Below are 17155 nucleotides of genomic sequence, written 5' to 3' on the forward strand. Positions count from 1 at the left end.
CAGAATTGAGCATATGTACTGAAAAAAAAAAAAGGCTGAAAACTCAGACCCATTCCTCTCATGCACCAGTTTGTTTGTTTGTTTATTGGTTTTTCCAGGCAGGGTTTCTCTGTGAAACAAACAGTCTTGGCTGTCCTCGAACTCACAGAGATCTGCCTGCCTCCGCCTCCCAAGTGCTGTAATTAAAGGTGTGTGCCACCATCACCAGGCTTTTTTTTTTTTTTTTTTTTTTTTTTTTGGTTTTTCGAGACAGGGTTTCTCTGCATAGTTTTGCGCCTTTCCTGGAGCTCACTTGGTAGCCCAGGCTGGCCTCGAACTCACAGCGATCCTCCTGGCTCTGCCTCCCGAGTGCTGGGATTAAAGGCGTGCGCCACCACCGCCCGGCGACCCTTGTTTTTAATTTATGCACTATTAAGTTTCAAACAAATATGAGACCAGCAGATGAATACTCTTGGAGTTTAAGGCCAGCCTGCTCTACAGAGCTAGTTTAGGACAGCCAGGGCTACACAAAGAAACCCTGTCTCAACAAACAAACAAATAAGTATTCTGAGGCAAGGTGTGGTGGCACATGCCTTTATTCCCAATTCTAAGGAGACAGGCAGAGCCGTCTCTGTGGGTTCAAGGTCATCCTGGTCTATATAGCAAGTTCCAGGCCAGCCAAGAAAACGTAGTGAGACACTGTGTCCATACATGAGTGCATACATACATATATACGTAAGACATAAGTATATGTCTTAAAGAGAGGGCAATGGGAGTGTATGTGATCAAAACACTATATACATTTATGGAATTGTCAAAGAATACTTTTTAATTAAAATTTAAAATGTTCTGTATTTCTGATTCCCTCTACAGTCTGTTGCCAGGATTTATGCTTTGATTTATATGAAGTGGAACTGTCAAACAAACAAGGGGAAAACATAGATAAGCTAATCGAGTACATTAAAAATAAGCAATTGGTAAGAATCACTAATTTCAAGTATAATTGTTTTTTCCTTAAACTGGGAAAGTGGTGCCTAAGTATTAGCTGAATTGTTTAATTTATTGGTAGGGTTTTCACTGTTATGTATATACTGACATAATATAACTGACATTTTCATTTTTCTTACAACTCAGCTTACCTTTTTGTCTCATTATTCAGTTTATACTCCTGACTAAAAGAACAAGAGGTCCCCCCCCAAAGTCTTTATTGTTTTTGATACATTGATTAGTTATCTAGTGTGTTTGAATTAGTCACAGTGCCACTTCTGAGATGCTTCTTTGAAAGCCATTTTTTACCATTATCCAGGTGTTTATAAAGTTGGTTCTTCTGTTTCCATAATAGAGGCAATAAGACTGAGGAATAACTACTGGTTCAAAGAATTCTGTCATGTTGGCCAGGGTTTCTCAGTATGAAAATAGAAATAGATGCTTGACCCAGAGTTTGAGCTAGCTTTTATGATGAATAATTTCTAAATATTACAAAGGAAGTGATGCAAATGTTGGATAGTAATGAAGCAAGTCATGCCTTGTCTGTCCCCATAATAGACATTAAGAAATCAATAAAGTGGGCTGGAGAGATGGGCTCAGCAGTTAAAAGCACTGGCTATTCTTCCAGAGGTCTTAAGTTCAATTCCCAGCAACCACATGATAACCCACAACCATCTATAATGAGATCTGGTGCCCTCTTCTGGCATGCAGATGTACATGCAGGCAGAACACTGTATACATAATTAATAAAGAAATCTTAAATCAGTAAAGTAAAACAGACCATGCGTGCATACATCTGTGTTGGGACAGTACCTGTCTTAATGATAGTGTTGGTTAAAATACTTGGAGTTGCAAATAACATTAGTTTCTGTGTGATAGTTTTGTCCTGTGGCTGCCAGTCAGGGTTACATACTTCACTTCCACATGGGTAGGAAGAGACAGAGCCCCGCCTGACCATCATTTTAGTTTAATTAGAAAGGTTTGTATAATCTGCATATCCTTCAGTAGCTGGAAATGGCATGGGTGACACAGATAAGTGGAAACTTTTATGGGAGCCCATCTTTCAAAAATGAGTATCAGTCCTACTCAGTCTACAATAGTTTTCCCAGAAGTAAAGATTGAAGAATCCTCTTTTATTTTATTTTTTTTTAATTAGGCAATCATCAAATGCTTAGAAGATAGGGGATTTTTCATTTTACTTACATCATCAGCCTTAACACCAGAACCAGGTAGGACCAAGTTTTTTTGGGAAACAATTTTTTAATGAATTTACTTTTGTTTCATAAGATACTCAACCTATATTTTCTTCTTCTGATTCTTACTCTTACAGATTTCGGAGATGAGCAGATGAGTCTACATGGTTTACATTTATTCCATTCACCTCAATCAACAGGTGAGGTTACAGTGGTACCCAGTTCAGTCAGCCTGTTGGGTACTTTCCAGTCCTCATAATATTTTGACTTCTTAGTAGCACAGAGCACTTGTTAACTGTGTATTTTCCCTTAAACATTTGTCCTTCTTTAACCTTCCTACTCGACCTTTGCAAGTGGATTCTAAGCTTCAGACTTATGTCTCCACCTATTGACATATCTATCATGCCATCTAAGCTTCCTCAAATTCAACATATCCAAAATTGAATTCATTTGTTGTTCAGTAGTAGCTAGGACATGTTTTTTCCAAAAACTGACTTGGAATTTTCATGGCTACCCTTCATATCTAGACTGTGGGTCTTTGTATTTGGACTATGCATTCCCAAGGTGATATTGAGGACAAATATTTGTTAGAGAGAAAAAATAATCTTTTCTTTCTTATTTTTTGAGACAGGGTTCTCTGTGTAGATTTGGCTGTCCTGGTACTTGCTCTCAGGCCAGCCTCAAACTCAAAGAGATCTTCTTGCCTTTGCCTCCCAAAATCTGGGATTAAAGGCATTCACCCCCACCACCTGGCCTCAAAAAATAATACTAATCATGTATTAGTGACTTTTCTATTGCAGTGATTAAAAACACAACGGTAAGGCAACATAAAGAAAGAGGAGTCTGTTTGGGCTTATGGTTCCAGGGGACTTGGATCTGTAATGGTGGATCAGAGGCAGCAGGCATGGGGGCTAGAACAGCAAGCTGGGAGAACATAACTAGCAATGGCAAGGGGCTTTTGAAACCTCAAAGCTTGCCTCAGTGACATACTTCTTTCAGGAAGGCCACACCTTCAAACCTCCCAAACAACTGCTGTCCATTGGGGGCCAACACTGAAGCATCTGAGCCCATGAAGGACATTCTCATTCAGAATACAAGTCAAGTCATATAGTACCTAAACAATTATACATTATGATGTGTATCATATTGCAATGAAAACACTTCTGGGATGGGGATATAGCTCGGTTGGTAGAGTGTTATTCTCATAGGCATAAAACTCTGGATTTGATCTCCAGGATTGCATCTATCTCCTGGGATTATAGGTATTTGCCACCATATCTGGCTGTGTTTATTCATACAAATATATTAATGTGCCTGATTTGGTTTTTGGTTCATGATGCCGGGATTCTGCGCATGCAGTTTACCACTGGTCTGCATCCCAGCATAATGTCTACTGTGGTTGCATTCTGTATATTCAGAACATATATGTGTCAGACATCTAAAAAAAAAGTTTGCTAAGCAAAGAAATGTAACAGCAATTTTTGTTGTTTAAATTATACAGTATGTGTTTAAGGATAATGCTAGATTTAGTATTTCTAAATTTATAGCCAGTATAAAATGTTTTTAAAGTGGATTTTAAAAAAAGATTTATTTTACTATATGTGTATGAGTATTTTGCCTACATGTTTGTTGTGCACCACATGTGTGCAGGGACCCTGAGGCCAGAAGAGGGCATTGGGTCCCTAGGAATTGGAGTTTGGGGTGGTTTTGAGTCTTCATGGCTGCTGAAAACTGAACTTAAGTCCTCTGGAAGAGCAACCACTGCGCTTAATTGATGAGCCATCTCTATTGCCCCCTAAAGTTGATTTTTAAATATATATATACACAGGAGGAGATGAAAGAAGAACTCAGTACTTTTTAATATTTTGGAGCAAATAAAACAACAGATTGACAAAGGATATTCACATTTATTGTGATATGTATTTTTCTAAGTATTATTGATTTACAAAAAAAAAAAAAAAAAAAAAGCCGGGCGTTGGTGGCACACGCCTTTAATCCCAGCACTTGGGAGGCAGAGCCAGGCGGATCTCTGTGAGTTCGAGGCCAGCCTGGGCTACCAAGTGAGCTCCAGGAAAGGCGCAAAGCTACACAGAGAAACCCTGTCTCGAAAAACCAAAAAAAAAAAAAAAAAGTATTATTGATTTAGCAATCCTTAAAGTATTATTTATAAACATTTCAAAGATGAAGAAACAAACAGATTTGCCCCAGATCAACTGTAGCGAGAGTTTTTCTGGTCCTGCCTGGCCCACAGTCAGGACGAATCTCTCTCACCCGCCAGTCCCACAGCTGCTCAAACCCAACCAAGTAAACATACAGAGACTTACACTGCTTACAAACTGTATGGCCACAGCAGGCTTCTTGTTATCTAGTTCTTCTATCTTCTATCTTAAATTAACCCATTTCTATAAATCTATACCTTGCCACGTGGCTCATGGCTTATCGGCATCTTCACATGTTGTTTGTCATGGCAGCAGCTGGCAGTGTCTCTCTGGGAACCTTCCTGTTCCCAGAATTCTTGTCCCGCCTATACTGCTTGCCTGGCTACTAGCCAATCAGTGTTTTATTTATTAACCAATCAGAGCAACACATTTAACATACAGAACATTCCACAGCAATCAACCTGATTCTAGAGATGCCTCTCAACTACCATACTGTGTTACTTTTTTTCTCTTAAGATTTTTTATTTTGGAGCTACAGAGATGGTTCTGTGGTTAAGAGCCCTTGCTGCTCTTCTAGAGGACCCAAGTTTGCTTCCCAGCACTCACATTAGGTGGTTCTACCTATAGCTCTGTCTTCAAGGGGTTCAATACCAGCATTTGCACATACATGTGTAGTTGCACACACACACAAAGTAAACAAATCTTAAAAAATAAAAGATTTATGGCTACATTCTTCACTTTTTGTCATCTCTAACTTCCCGTTTCCCCACTTCTTTCTTTTCTGCTGGAGATTGAATCCAAAGCCTCATGCATGTTTCTTGAACCCTGTCCTACTGAGCCACATCCCCAGCCTTCATTTCTTCTCTTTAATTATAAACCACCAGTCTAATAACGATTACTTGTACCCAGGAAAAGCACAGAAATGCTCTATGAATGAATAAAACAGTATTGGATTACTTTTTCATACCTTTCTCATTGAGACAGTTTTTTTGTATTCTGTTTTTGTTTGTCTGTTTGTTTGTTTTTTAAGATTTATTTCTTCATTATGTACACAGTGTTCTGTCTGCAGGCCAGAAGAGGGCACCAGATTACATTACAGATGGTTGTAAGCCACCATGTGGTTGCTGGGAATTGAACTCGGGACCTCTTGAAGAGCAGCCAGGGCTTTTAACCTCTGAGCCACCTCTCCAGCCGAGACAGTTTTTACTTAATGCTCATTTAGAGCTTTAGGTACTTCTTAAATTGAAATTTTGCTTAGCCAACTTAACATTATTCATAGGTTTTTGTGATAAGTCTACCAGAAAGCATATTGACTCTTCCCCCACTCCCCTCTCTCTCGGGGTTTTTTTGAGACAGGGTTTCTCTGTGTAACAGTGCTGGCTGTCCTGGAACTCACTTTGTAGACCAGGCTGGCCTTGAACTCACAGTGATTCACCTGACTCTATTTCTCAAGTACTGGGATTAAAGGCATGCGCCACCACAGCCCAGTGGCTCCTGCCTTTCTAAGTTGCTTCTGGAAATAGTGAAGTTGCCTAGGGAATGTTCCTTTTTTGTTGCTGGAGGGCTTCTCTCCAGATTCCACCGAGCCCCGCAGTCCCACAATCCACGTATAAATTAATCACTCAGATGCTTATATTACTTACAAACTGTATGGCCGTGGCAGGCTTCTTGCTAACTGTTCTTATATCTTAAATTAACCCATTTCTATAAATCTATACCTTGCCACGTGGCTGGTGGCTTACTGGCGTCTTTACATGCTGCTTGTCCTGGCAGTGGCTGCAGTATCTCTCCTTCCTTCCTTCCTGTTTCCCCAATTCTCCTCTCTCTTTGTCCCGCCTATACTTCCTGCCTGGTCACTGGCCATCAGTGTTTTATTTATATAGAGTGATATCCACAGCACTTTTTCATGAAACTGTCTTTAGTAATACATCCAGACCTTTTCTATATTTTCTTTCTCTTTCTCTAGGTACTCTGAATAATGAGCTTCAAAGGAAGAAATTTTATTTTAATAATTTTCTTTTTATTTATTTTACTCTTATTTATTTTACATTTTCTTTATTTGAGCTTTTTGCCTTTTCTAATATTTGCTACAGTGTTAATGTATTTAACTAGGACTAATTTGGTATTTCATAATTTTGTAGATACTTTTTTAAAATTTCTTAATTCCTATTTCCATTTAGCAGACACTGGAGTTGTTTCTGTAGATTTATATTACTGCTAACTGAGATATTTTAGACTAGTTAACTAGTTCATACAGATCTGGCATTCTCCGTTTTTCTCATTTGTTAGGTTATTGATTTGCTTTAAAAGCAAAATTAATCAAGAGAGTGAGCCAGGGAGATGAGATAAAATACAAATTAGACAATTCAGTTAATTTTTAAAATATGTGTAAAATATAATTTGAGTTACATTTGAAGTTTAAGGCCTTTGCACTTTTCAGTTCAATTTGCATTGTAGCCTCTTTTTTTTTTTAAGATTTATTTATTTATTTATTTATTATGTATACAATATTTTGTCTGCATATAAGACTGCAGGCCAGAAGATGGCACCAGATCTCATTACAGATAGTTGTGAGCCATCATGTGGTTGCTGGGAATTGAACTCAGGACCCATGGAAGGTCAGTGCTCTTAATCTTGAGCCATCTCTCCAGCACAGCATTGTAGCCTCTTAAAAGAATGTAAGTGAAGTAGGAAACAAGCTGCTTGTCCTTGGGGCAGTGCTGCTACTATAAGGTCCACTGGGCTCTGTCTAAACACCCTGTAGGTAACATGGAGCTGGAGGCAGTTGTTTTACTCATTGTAATGTAGTATTTGCATATCAAATCATTCTTTTTCGGTGTTGATGTGTGTGAGAGATGTAAGTATATAGAGATATATATTCATTAAATTTACTCATTAAATTTTTACTAGTTGCCACTTAGGTTTTCATCTGCAGTACTATAGTATATATATTTAACCTGGTAATAATTTTTGAAATCTATAACATTTTTCCTGTATGTCTGAAACAGTGTCGAATTCTTAATGTATGTGTATATGTGTATATGTGTTTTAGGAGCAAAGGACTTGAAAGTTGAAGACGACATCTCTCTGAAAGTGATACCTATTTTACCTGCCCTCGGTTGTGCACTTCTAGAAGCAAAGAAGTCACTTCCTGAAAAAGGAATCCCTCCAAACATCTTAGTGAAGCATAGTTTCCGAGACCTGTATAAGGTGGACAAAAGCCTTTCATTGATGGCTCCTCAAGATACAATGAAAGACACTGCATTCACTGGGAAACTGTCCCATGCTTTTGACTTGGCTCCCTCACTTGAAAAGTGCCCTTTAGAGTCTCTGACTCAGTTGAAGAGTTATTTTTCAGACCCTAGTGGCTACACTCTGGATCTGTCTACTGCTTTAGACTTGTTAGCAGAGCCTTCTCCGTTTCCTTGTATTTCAGATGGAATTTGTGATGCTGGGTTTTCTTTAGTTATGACTCCAGATCCTGAATTTCTTGACTCAGAGATGGAAATAAGAAAAGAAACTGAAACAACAAAAAAATGTGGGAAAACATTGAGAGTAAAGAAGAGAGCTGTAACTCCATTGACTCCAGCTTCAAATCTGAGAGTTCAGCCAAAGAGAAAGGCCAGCACGTCGGCTGTTACACTACCAAGTAAACGAGTGAGCCTGGGCCGCCCCCTTTCCAAGAGAGCTACAGCCAGAGCAGACAGTGGACCATGCAACCCGACTCTCAAGTTAGTTAAAGGGCAGTTTCCTCAGAAGAGAAAAAGAGGTAAGAATAATTTATGTGATTATCGTAATTATAACTAGATTCATGTGAAGTAGACTTTAGCAGTGTGTTAGAAGTTTGTTAGAAATGCCATTTTTTTCTGAGTGGTTCATACGTATATGAAAACTAGAGAGACGGTGATCTAGATAAGAGCTGGAGACCAGTAAATGAAAAACATTAAGATCTCAAGAGCCTGCCCACCAGAAGTTTATGTTAACAGCATCCATTAACCAACAGCCTAAATAAACACCTATAAAAGGGAGAAAAAGGTTTTTTTTAATTGGGGGAGGTGTAATGCCCACAGAAACCAGAAGAGGGCATCAAACACACACATGCACACACTGGCCTCCAGTCCCAGCCCCATGCCAGGAGATGGAGTTCCAGGCCATTTTGATGTCCACTAATGTCCAGGTGCTGGGAATCCACCACTAATCCTCTAGAAACGCAGTATGCTTTCTGTACCACTGAGCCAACGCTCCATCCCCAACATTTATTTTTATTGACAGTTATACTTTAGTCAGTATGGCCAACTATAGGACTTTCATATAGCATCAGCTCAAGTTACGTCTATTGTATTTTCTCCAAAACTAGGGAATTGTATTTTTTATGGGACCTCCTAAGTAAAGGAGTCAACACACTATATAACCAAGGTTTCCATTCATTCATACATAGATCATATCTGGCTCTGTTACTTTATATGGGTGGAGTTGGAAAAGTAAAGCAGAGATCATTTGACCTTCAAAACTGAAAGTATATACTTTCTGTTTCTTCATGGGAAATGTTTGCCAATCGTTTGTTTTCTTTTGTGGTTTTGTTTGCTTGCTTGCTTCCTTGCTTTTTCAACAATGGAAACAAAAATATACCTAAAAGTGAAGCTTATGAAAAAACCATTTGTTCTTTCCTATCTTATATCATTCCTCAAACTTGACCTTGGCTTCCCACCTGGCCTTGGGTGTCAAGACTGGGTCTCTAAAGACATCCTTGTTGACAACAGTTTTGTTGTGGGCATGAGGTGACTGTAGTTATAAACTTCCACAAAGGACTTGATCTTTGATCTTTTGGCAATTTTCTTTTTGCCCATGGCAGCTGTCACTTTTGGGGGATAGCAGTCAATTCCAGACACCAGGGCATGGCTGTAAGGACAGTCTGAAGTGCCATCATCAATGTTCTTCATGATGACAGCTTTGTGTCCAGAGTAGTGTCCAGCCAGGATCAGGACCATGTAGCTGGAGAGTTTCTCTCCAACTCCTGCCAAGCCTTGGCAGTCCCGCAGCCCACTTATAAAATAAACACGCAGATGCTTATATTATTTAAACTCTTTGGGCTAATGGTTCAGGCTTCTTGCTATCTAGTTCCTATATCTCAAATTAACCCATATCTAAAATTAACCCATATCTATTAGTCTATAAGTTGCCACATGGCTGGTGGCTTACTGGTACCTTACATCTCACTTGTCATAGCAGCGGCTGGCAGCATCTCTCACTCCGCCATCCTGTTCCCCCTATTCTCTTCTCTGTTAGTCCCGCCTATCCTTCCTGCCTGGCTACTGGCCATTCAGCATTTTATTTATCAGTCAACCATAGCAACATATATTTACAGCATACAGGACATCCCACAGCAGCACCACTTTCTGGGGTTTCATGAACTTGCCCATTTTGACAGCAAGCAGCCAGTCTTGTTTTCTATTTTTAGTTTGAAAATGTTGGTGCCTATGAAGCATATAAAATATGCTGACTGCCAAGATCTGAATGTTAAGTTTGACCCTGTAATTTAACCACTAGTCATTTCCCTGCGTTTTGCTTTATTTTTAAAATCCTTTCTTGATACCCAGAACTTTCTAATGTATTTCCTAGTATTAGTTAGCCCTACCACCCCCAAATAAAATAAAGGGAAGGAAGGGTTATGGTGCTAAGTGTCTGGGACAGGCACACACACACACACACACACACACACACACACACACACACACACACACTCTTAAAACAGTCTTGTTTTTTCTGCATAAGGTGCAGAAGTGCTGACTGCACAGTTTGTACAGAAAACCAGACTGGACAGGAAAAAACGAGAAACTTCTGTACAGGACGCTCCAGTGGCTACAAATGCTAAAAGAGCAAAGAAACAAGAGACATCTCCAGGTAGAGTTGTTTCACGGCCTAAACCACCTGTGAAAAAGTCTCCACAAAAACGGAAGGTAAATGTAACAAGAGGCCGTCGGAATCCCAGAACCAAAAAGCAGCCCCAACCTGGTAAGAAATGCTCTTCCTGTAAATATGAACACTATAATACATGTCTGACAAATCATAAGAAAATAAATATATAATAGCAATTGGAATGTATTAGTAACACTATAGTCTTTAGTCCAGACATAAACAAAAATAATTTGATTTCGTATAAGTTTTTGGTTTTTCAAGACAGGGCTTCTCTGTGTAGCTTTTGGAGCCTGTCCTGGAACTTACTTTGTAGACCAGGCTGCCCTCTAACTCACAAAGAGATTTACCTGCCTCTGCCTTTCAAGTACTGAGATTAAAGGCATGCTCCCACCACTGGCTCTTACAAGTTTTAGATTTGTTTTATGTGTATGAGTGTATGAGTGTTTTACCTGCATGTATGTCTATGTACTGTATGTATGCAGTACTCATGGTGGCCATATGAAGGGATCTGGTCCTCTAGAACGGGGTTAGAGATGTATGTGAGCTACCATGTGGTTGCTAGGAACTGAACCCAGATCCTCTGCCAGAACAGTTTCTTAATTGTGCTGTTTACTTAAAAGATGCCAAATACATTATTTTAGATTATTGGCAGTTTTGAGCAAACTACACATGGTTTTTTTTAAATAACTTGGAAAACCTGTAAGATTCAAACAGTAGCTTCTAATTTTAAAGCCTAAACATGAGTTTTATAAGAGTTAAAGTATAAACATCCTCATTTATGACTAAATATTCTTGCAAGTAGTATCTGCTAGTGTTAGTCTTAACTACAATCAATTAGCAGAGGCTGTAAAATTGTCTAAAAATAACTACAAGTAGTAATCAAAAGTATATGTGCTTTAAAAGGTGATGTAATTTTAAGATAGTTTACTTTGGACATACATAAGCCAAAAGCTGACTGTTGTTGGTCTTATGTTCTCACCTCTTAGACAGTAATTCTTTATCAGAAAGTGCTGTTATCTCAGCCTTAACCTTGATACAACCGAACATACAACACCCTATCCTTAGGTCTATTTTTCTTGTTAATTTTAGTCTTCTGTATATGATGTGTTTTTCTTCCAAATGGCAAAGTCTTTGTTGTTTTTACATTTTATTTATCTCCTAACCCTGTTGTTATATTTTTAATTGATTTAGAATCTGTACCAAGTCTCAATAATTGTTCTAAATTAAATTATACATGCTTAAACTACTTTTCTTGTCACCAGTAGTCATTATCATAGTAGCCATAACTTACAAGTGATACTCTATATAAGAAATAGATGAGTATATGTAAACTATAATGTTAACAAAAGTAGACAAAAATCAGTATCACTTAGTATCAGATCATAAAATAAATTCAGTATTTCCAGTGCATCTAGAGGGCCAATAAGAAAATTCTCTACTTTGACCCTTTTCTGTCTGGCTCTCTTAGGTTTTGCTATTTTAAACAACTCAGCTGTGTTTGATTATTTTTTCCTCCCAACGTCCTTCTCATTCCAAATGATACATCATAGGCCAGAGTTTTCCTCTCCTTAAATGCATTAATTAATTAAATGTATACACTGGCCTTTTGTAGGCAGGTTATTCATTTCAGACATCCTGTGATTGATTACAAAGAATTCATTTGGCTTTTCTCTGTATCCATTTACCTGCAAAGGAAATTGTTATACAGTATAGTTGTTTATGAAAGATTAATGTACAGAGAATGCCTTGCAAACCACTGGAGAATGTAATTTTTCTAATAAAGGCAAATGATTAGATTCCGTTATTACAGAAAGAAAATTGCTAGGAGATTGCCTCTTTTGCAGTTAAAAGCGCCATTATTGCTAAAAGTAAAGTTTTTAAATGTAAAATTAATTAAATGTTAATTGATGATTAAATATTCACCACTTTTATAATGTTTTATACATAAAACATTATAAAGCTAAATGGAATTGTTTTTTGCGAATAGTGTCTAAGAAAGTGTGTTAGCAAACTATAATACGTATTTCATATTTCTAAAGTACGTCTTATCTAGAATGTAAGCACACTGAAGGCAGGACTCTGGATTTTTTTTGCCCACTCTCTTTTCGTAACTGTTGAATTGACTATTAATTTTCAGTTAAGTATAGGAATATGCAAGATATTCTAAGAAAAACAAATATTATATCTGTCCTTTTTGTTTTTTATTACGAAGCCGAAGAAGACATTGCTTTACATCTTCAATCAGAACTTTCATCAAATGGTCAAAAAGATGGAATTAACCTAAGTACAGCTCAACAAGAAAGTATTGCAGTGATTCCTAAAGGTTTTCCTGAAAATTCGATTATCAACTGTGACTCCCAGGCATTAAATATGTTAGCGGATCTGGCATTAAGCTCTGCTGCTTCTTCTGTACCATCTTGTGAGGTTAGGAACCTTTCCTGCTTCTCTGAATTGCCACAAAACAATGTTTTATTCTCTAAAGAAAATTCATTGCACGGTACCTCTGACCATGAATATCATAGGGGAGTTAAAAGTCAAAAAGGTGTACTACTACCTAAACCATCCTCTGATGAGAAGATTAATTCAGAGTCAGACTTAACTGTTAGCCAAGAAGAAAACTTGGTCCTTTGTGATAAGCCTCTTGCTATTGCTCAGCCTGCACCCCCTGAGGAAGCCCGAGAATCCTCAGATGCAAGTCAAAACTCTGTTGCTGTGGAACATTCCTATGCCTTGCTCCTTGCTGAGCAGTCAAAGAAACATCTGTATCAGAGAAAGTTACCAAGTCCTGCTTTTGCAAAGAATGGGGCAAAAGGCCCCGAAGCTGGAACTCCTATTGGAAAGGTCATGCCATTTCGGCATCTGCAGAACACCTCCCCTCTACAAAAGCTTTCTGAAGATTCATTGACTAAGCGCAAAAGTCTATTTGTATCTTCCATCCTCAAAGATTTTTTTTGCTCTCATACCGTTCTTAGTTGTGATGGCTCCTTAAAGATCACTTTCAAATGTGAAGGAGAATATGCATTCAGCTTAGATAGCAGATACACCAGCAACCCATTGGAGAAAACTATTGTGAGAGCATTACATGGGTAAGTAGGAGGGGTACAGCTTTTTGTTGAGATCTGTATAATAAGGTGGAGGAAGACTCATGCCTAACTTTGGGGAAAGAGAAAATGTTGTAAAGCCATAATATAGTATCAAATGTGTGTTTACTGAGAGTTGAAAATGACAGGTTTTGCCACTGTTAATCACATGGAGAACTTGTAAAGATAATACCTTTAGTCTTGTGAATGGATTTTCATTTTCAGTGCTTGTTCAAATTGATGGGAATGAGTGATTTTAAGTGAATGAGTGGTTCTGTAAGTGTTCCTTAAGAAGATTCATGGGGTGGTGGTGGCAGCAGCACACGCCTTTGATCCCAGCACTCAGGAAGTAGAACCAGGCAGATATCTCTTGAGTTCGAGGCCAGCCTGGTCTATAGAGCGAGATCCAGGACAGGCACCAAAACTACACGGAGAAACCGTGTCTCGGAAAAAAAAAAAAAAAAAAGAATTCATGGAGCTAGGCAGCACTCTGGAGGCGGAAGCAGGCGGATCTCTGTGAGTTTGAGGACAGCCTGGTCTATAGTTTGAGGACAGTCAGGACTACAAAGAGAAACTGTCTCAAAAGACCAAAGCGGGGTTGGAGACATGACTCAGTGGTTAAGAGCATTGACTGTTTTTCCAGAGGACTTGGTTTCAATTCTCAGCACCCACATGGCAGCTAACAGTGATCTCTGACTCCCAAGATTTGACACCTTCACTCAGACATACATGCAGACAAATACCAATGCAAATGAAATAAAAGTAAATTATTTTTAAAAAGCAACAACAACAAAAAAGGAATCATGGCAATAACGGACCTAGTAGCACTATAGGATTTTGAAGGTTAAACTGGTAACTTTCCTAGTTGAGTCTCTTGTGACCTGGAATAAGTATGTATGTGCTTCTGGGCATTGATTCTCCTTTTTTTTTTTCCCTTAGATTTATTTATTATGTATATAGTGTTCTGCCTTCTTGTGTCCTTGCAGGCCAGAAGATGGCACCAGATTTCATTATGGGTGGTTGTGAGCCACCATGTGGTTGCTGGGAATTGAACTCAGGACCTCTGGAAGAGCAGAGTGCTCTTAACCACTAAGCCATCTCTCCAGCCCTAGGCATTGATTCTCAAGTTTATTGTATATATACAGTCCATTTAGGAATCTCATTGAGCTACAGATTCTGGTGCTTTCTGGGGTCTACGTCTCTTAACAGATTTCAGGTGTCAGTGGTGGATTACAGTATGAAGAGTGGTTTTTGAGTATAGGTAACAGCATGGAATGACATTCAGTTATCTATGAACCATTTCATATTTACTAAATGACATTCCACATTACCAGATTTCTTCTTTGCATGGGTTCACGTACACAGGGGTAGTTGACATCCTAATTAGTCTGACTCCTGTATGACAACTGAAGCCTGTATGACAATTCAGCCCACTTCAGCTGTCTGTTGTCTTTTTGCCTAAGAACAGTATTGTTTCTATCTAGTGTCTATCTAGAACTATAATCTGAAAATGGTATAGTTTTTGCTACATTGCCCAGAGAATATTCTCTAATCATCATAGTTTTCCAGCTATTATAAGGGATAAAAATGAAAACTGACTACAAAGCAAGTGCCAGAACTGTTACACAGGTAAAGCCCTATCTCAAAAAAGAAAAGAAAAAAAGAAAGAAAACTAAGTTAACTAACAAGTCTCAGCCAAACTAAAATGATAAGAATTTGGATACTTGCTAGAACCATTAATCCCACAATAAACAGGCTGTCTTCAGAGTGAGTTCGTGTGGTATGAAAGACAGATGCTAGGCCAGGAATCAGAAGACTCAACTGTTCTTCCATAATAAGTTTTGTGATTTGAAATAAGTCACTTAATATTCTAATTCTTTGTTTTCTTTTTAAGATGAATGGGCTATACTTCATAATCATTTGTTAAATCAACTCTTACTGTTTCATATTTGTAATATTTAAAAGTGAACACAAAAAATATTACTGATAGGAACTTGTTTATGATAATTAACTAAAAATAATATTTCAATTATTTTTTTGTGTGCTCTTTAACATCTCAGACCCTGGAACACTGATTTGCCTGAAAATATGGAAGATGTGAAGCTTTTACTTCATATGTGGGTAGCTCTGTTCTACAGCAAACAGAACAAAGTCATGGGGTCACCTCGAAAGGTGGTAGAACACAGAAACCCAGCAAAATATGTATGCATAAATAGGTCTGTAGAATCTTTTGACCAAAGTGACATTGAGGAGTTTTCCAGTGTGGAAAGATACACAGTAGACCCTCTGTTGGAGACTAAGGAAGCACATGAAGGTCATGCCACCAATACGACCTTTCCTGGACCTAACTGCGTGCTTCCTTTCATTAATCCACCAACCACCAGAGACTTGGAACTCTGCGTACAGAATGAACAGAAAGAAATGTTTACAGGAGAGTGTCACCTGGATACTTCAGGAAGCCAGAGTTGCATCTATTCTTGTAATAATGAGGTGAGGTACTATTATAAATGCTGCTTTTTTTTTTTCTAATTATTCGTTTTATATGTAAACATTTAAAACAAGTTACTATTTAGAAAAAAAAATGGATTTTCCACCTATGTAAAGGATTTTAATGCCCCAAACATAATTTTCATAAAATCTTCCTTTGTTTTGTCCATAGGTAGGTTTTATCTGCCATCTTCATTGAACAAGATACAGAAATCAGATATGTGGGAACCCAGCTTGATTGTAATTTATTAGTGTTATAATTTGGGGCAAAGTGCTTGTTCTGAACTTGCTTTAAAATAACTGACTATAAGGACTAGGGAGATAAATTGCTTGCTGTACAAGCATATGGATCTGAGTTCAAATCTTCAGCATCCATGTATAAGCTAGGCATGGCCATGCACATCTATAACCCTAGCACTAGGGGAATAGATGGGGTAGACAAAGATTAATCCCTGGAGCTTGCAGGCGCTAGCTTAGTCAGTGAACTCCAAGCCAGTGAGACAATATAAGGTGAATGATACCTAAGAACAACAATCAAAGTTGACTTCTGACCTACACACATATGCACCCACAGGAACACACACAAATTACTAACTTGTTATGGCTTACATAGATATTAAGGATCAAATGTTAGTGATAAATATTAGTGATGCTTTGATAGATTTTGATAAAGCAGGCTAAAATTGATTATATTTGAGTGAGTTTGGAAGGCAAATAATGGAATAGTAAAGTATCAGACTTATAAAGAAAAGTAATTTGTGAGTAACTATTTTCTGAGTTTGAAAAGCATGCTTTATTTTACTCCTTCATTTTCAGCTAGGTTAAGTAATCCATATTTTATCTAGAATAAATGCTAAAGTGGTAACAAAAGCCTTCTAAATCTCATGGCCCAGATTTAGTCTAGAAATTTTTGACACAATTTGGACAGCATCTGGTACTTGTCCTTATATTGAGTAGACTGTGTTGCTGTACATGAGGTCAGTGGGTCCAAGAATGAACATAGGAGTATCTTCAAGTGACGGTCATTATTAGCAAAGTTAACATATCTACAGCACTGTATACCAAATAATGTTCCAAGCTCTTCCCTCCCTCCCAATAACTCAAGTAATTCTGAAACAAAGCCAGTGAAGTAAAAACTGTTAGCTTACTAAACTGTGATGAGGCCACTGAGGCCAATGAAGTTCTCTGTAGTCACATAAATTGCAAAACCAAGATTCATATCCAAACAATCTAGTTGTTTCTTTGTCATATTCTGGGGATGTAATTGTGTACACATCCAGATGAGTATTTTATACATAGTGATATGGTTTTTGTTTTTTTAAATGAGATTCAGAAATTTTGTCCTGTTCTCAAG

General features: G+C 38.0%; 1 protein-coding gene and 1 pseudogene across 6 annotated transcripts in view; one reads left to right on the forward strand and one right to left on the reverse strand.

Moving 5' to 3' along the window:
- Nucleotides 1–17155, forward strand: part of Tasor2 (transcription activation suppressor family member 2) — a 45097-nt gene that overhangs the window by 11225 nt on the left and 16717 nt on the right. For all 6 annotated transcript variants that reach the window (XM_028891182.2, XM_028891172.2, XM_037205963.1 and 3 more), the window contains 7 exons: nucleotides 853–956; nucleotides 2123–2195; nucleotides 2297–2359; nucleotides 7371–8087; nucleotides 10091–10330; nucleotides 12447–13320; nucleotides 15375–15804. In XM_028891182.2, the coding sequence (XP_028747015.1) occupies nucleotides 853–956; nucleotides 2123–2195; nucleotides 2297–2359; nucleotides 7371–8087; nucleotides 10091–10330; nucleotides 12447–13320; nucleotides 15375–15804 (2501 nt within the window). The remainder of the gene's footprint in view (nucleotides 1–852; nucleotides 957–2122; nucleotides 2196–2296; nucleotides 2360–7370; nucleotides 8088–10090; nucleotides 10331–12446; nucleotides 13321–15374; nucleotides 15805–17155) is intronic.
- On the reverse strand, nucleotides 8096–9375 carry LOC114708162 (annotated as a pseudogene).

The sequence above is a fragment of the Peromyscus leucopus genome, chromosome 5, assembly GCF_004664715.2.
Source record: "Peromyscus leucopus breed LL Stock chromosome 5, UCI_PerLeu_2.1, whole genome shotgun sequence".
In the NCBI taxonomy this organism is placed as follows: Eukaryota; Metazoa; Chordata; class Mammalia; order Rodentia; family Cricetidae; genus Peromyscus; species Peromyscus leucopus.